This window comes from Opisthorchis viverrini (genome assembly GCF_000715545.1).
Source record: "Opisthorchis viverrini unplaced genomic scaffold opera_v5_14, whole genome shotgun sequence".
In the NCBI taxonomy this organism is placed as follows: Eukaryota; Metazoa; Platyhelminthes; class Trematoda; order Opisthorchiida; family Opisthorchiidae; genus Opisthorchis; species Opisthorchis viverrini.
Genome location: NW_008751670.1, coordinates 2,025,520 through 2,026,276, shown reverse-complemented (window position 1 = coordinate 2,026,276; position 757 = coordinate 2,025,520). Strand labels below are relative to the sequence as shown.

Sequence of the window (757 nt, the reverse complement as noted above, 5' to 3'; positions counted from 1 at the left end):
AAGTACTGTAATCGAACTGACTGCCCCCTCGCTTTTTTTAGGTTACGGCTGCGCACCTCTGGTGATGCAGAGGCCGCTGCAGCTGGATATCTGGGGTGAGTATCGTATTGAGTGAATGAGCGAAAGCGTCTCTGTTTGATTGGATACCCGTTTGATAGTCTTCTCTGTGTGGTTCGTTTAGCAACACCCGTCAGAGAATCTAGAGGATGTGAGGTTCATCGCATTTTGTCTATTGCGTCTGCTTACGCCCCAACTGACACTAGCTGAATCTGCCAAGGACAGTTTCTGTGACGCTCTAGGTGCCCTTCGGGCTAAAAGCTCAGATACCGTTGTGGTTGATGGTGGTATGAACGCCCAGGTGGGTAGACTAAGCGCTGCTGAGACCCGATTGGGTGGTCGTCTTGGTTTGGATACGAGACGCACGGACAACGGAGACCGCTTACTTCAGATGTATGCCAATCACAGACTGTCCCTCTGCAGTACGAATTTCCGGAACAGTGGAAATCGCTTGACAACTTGGTGCCCACCAACAAACCAGAGCCGAATCCAAGCAGACCACATCACCGTCGGTTATCGGTGGCGAGGGTCAACCACCGCCTGGCCCTCCTTCTGGAACACCAGATTGGACCCCGAAAATGTACTTGTATGCTGTTGCTTTTTATTTCGCTTTTCGGGTGTACGCAAATAGCACACAGCTCTCTTAGCCATTGAGAAGCTAGTGGACCCAGAATTCAAACGAAACTACCAGAACCAGCTC

General features: G+C 50.9%; 1 protein-coding gene across 1 annotated transcript in view; it reads left to right on the top strand.

The window, feature by feature from the left end:
- Positions 1 to 64: 64 nt before the first annotated feature.
- The window catches only part of T265_12768 (hypothetical protein), a gene marked incomplete at both ends in the record, with an annotated part of 1,675 nt that continues 982 nt past the window's right edge, over positions 65 to 757 (top strand). Inside the window, 2 exons of the mRNA XM_009165387.1 lie at positions 65 to 95; positions 195 to 676. Coding sequence (XP_009163651.1) covers positions 65 to 95; positions 195 to 676 — 513 coding nt within the window. The remainder of the gene's footprint in view (positions 96 to 194; positions 677 to 757) is intronic.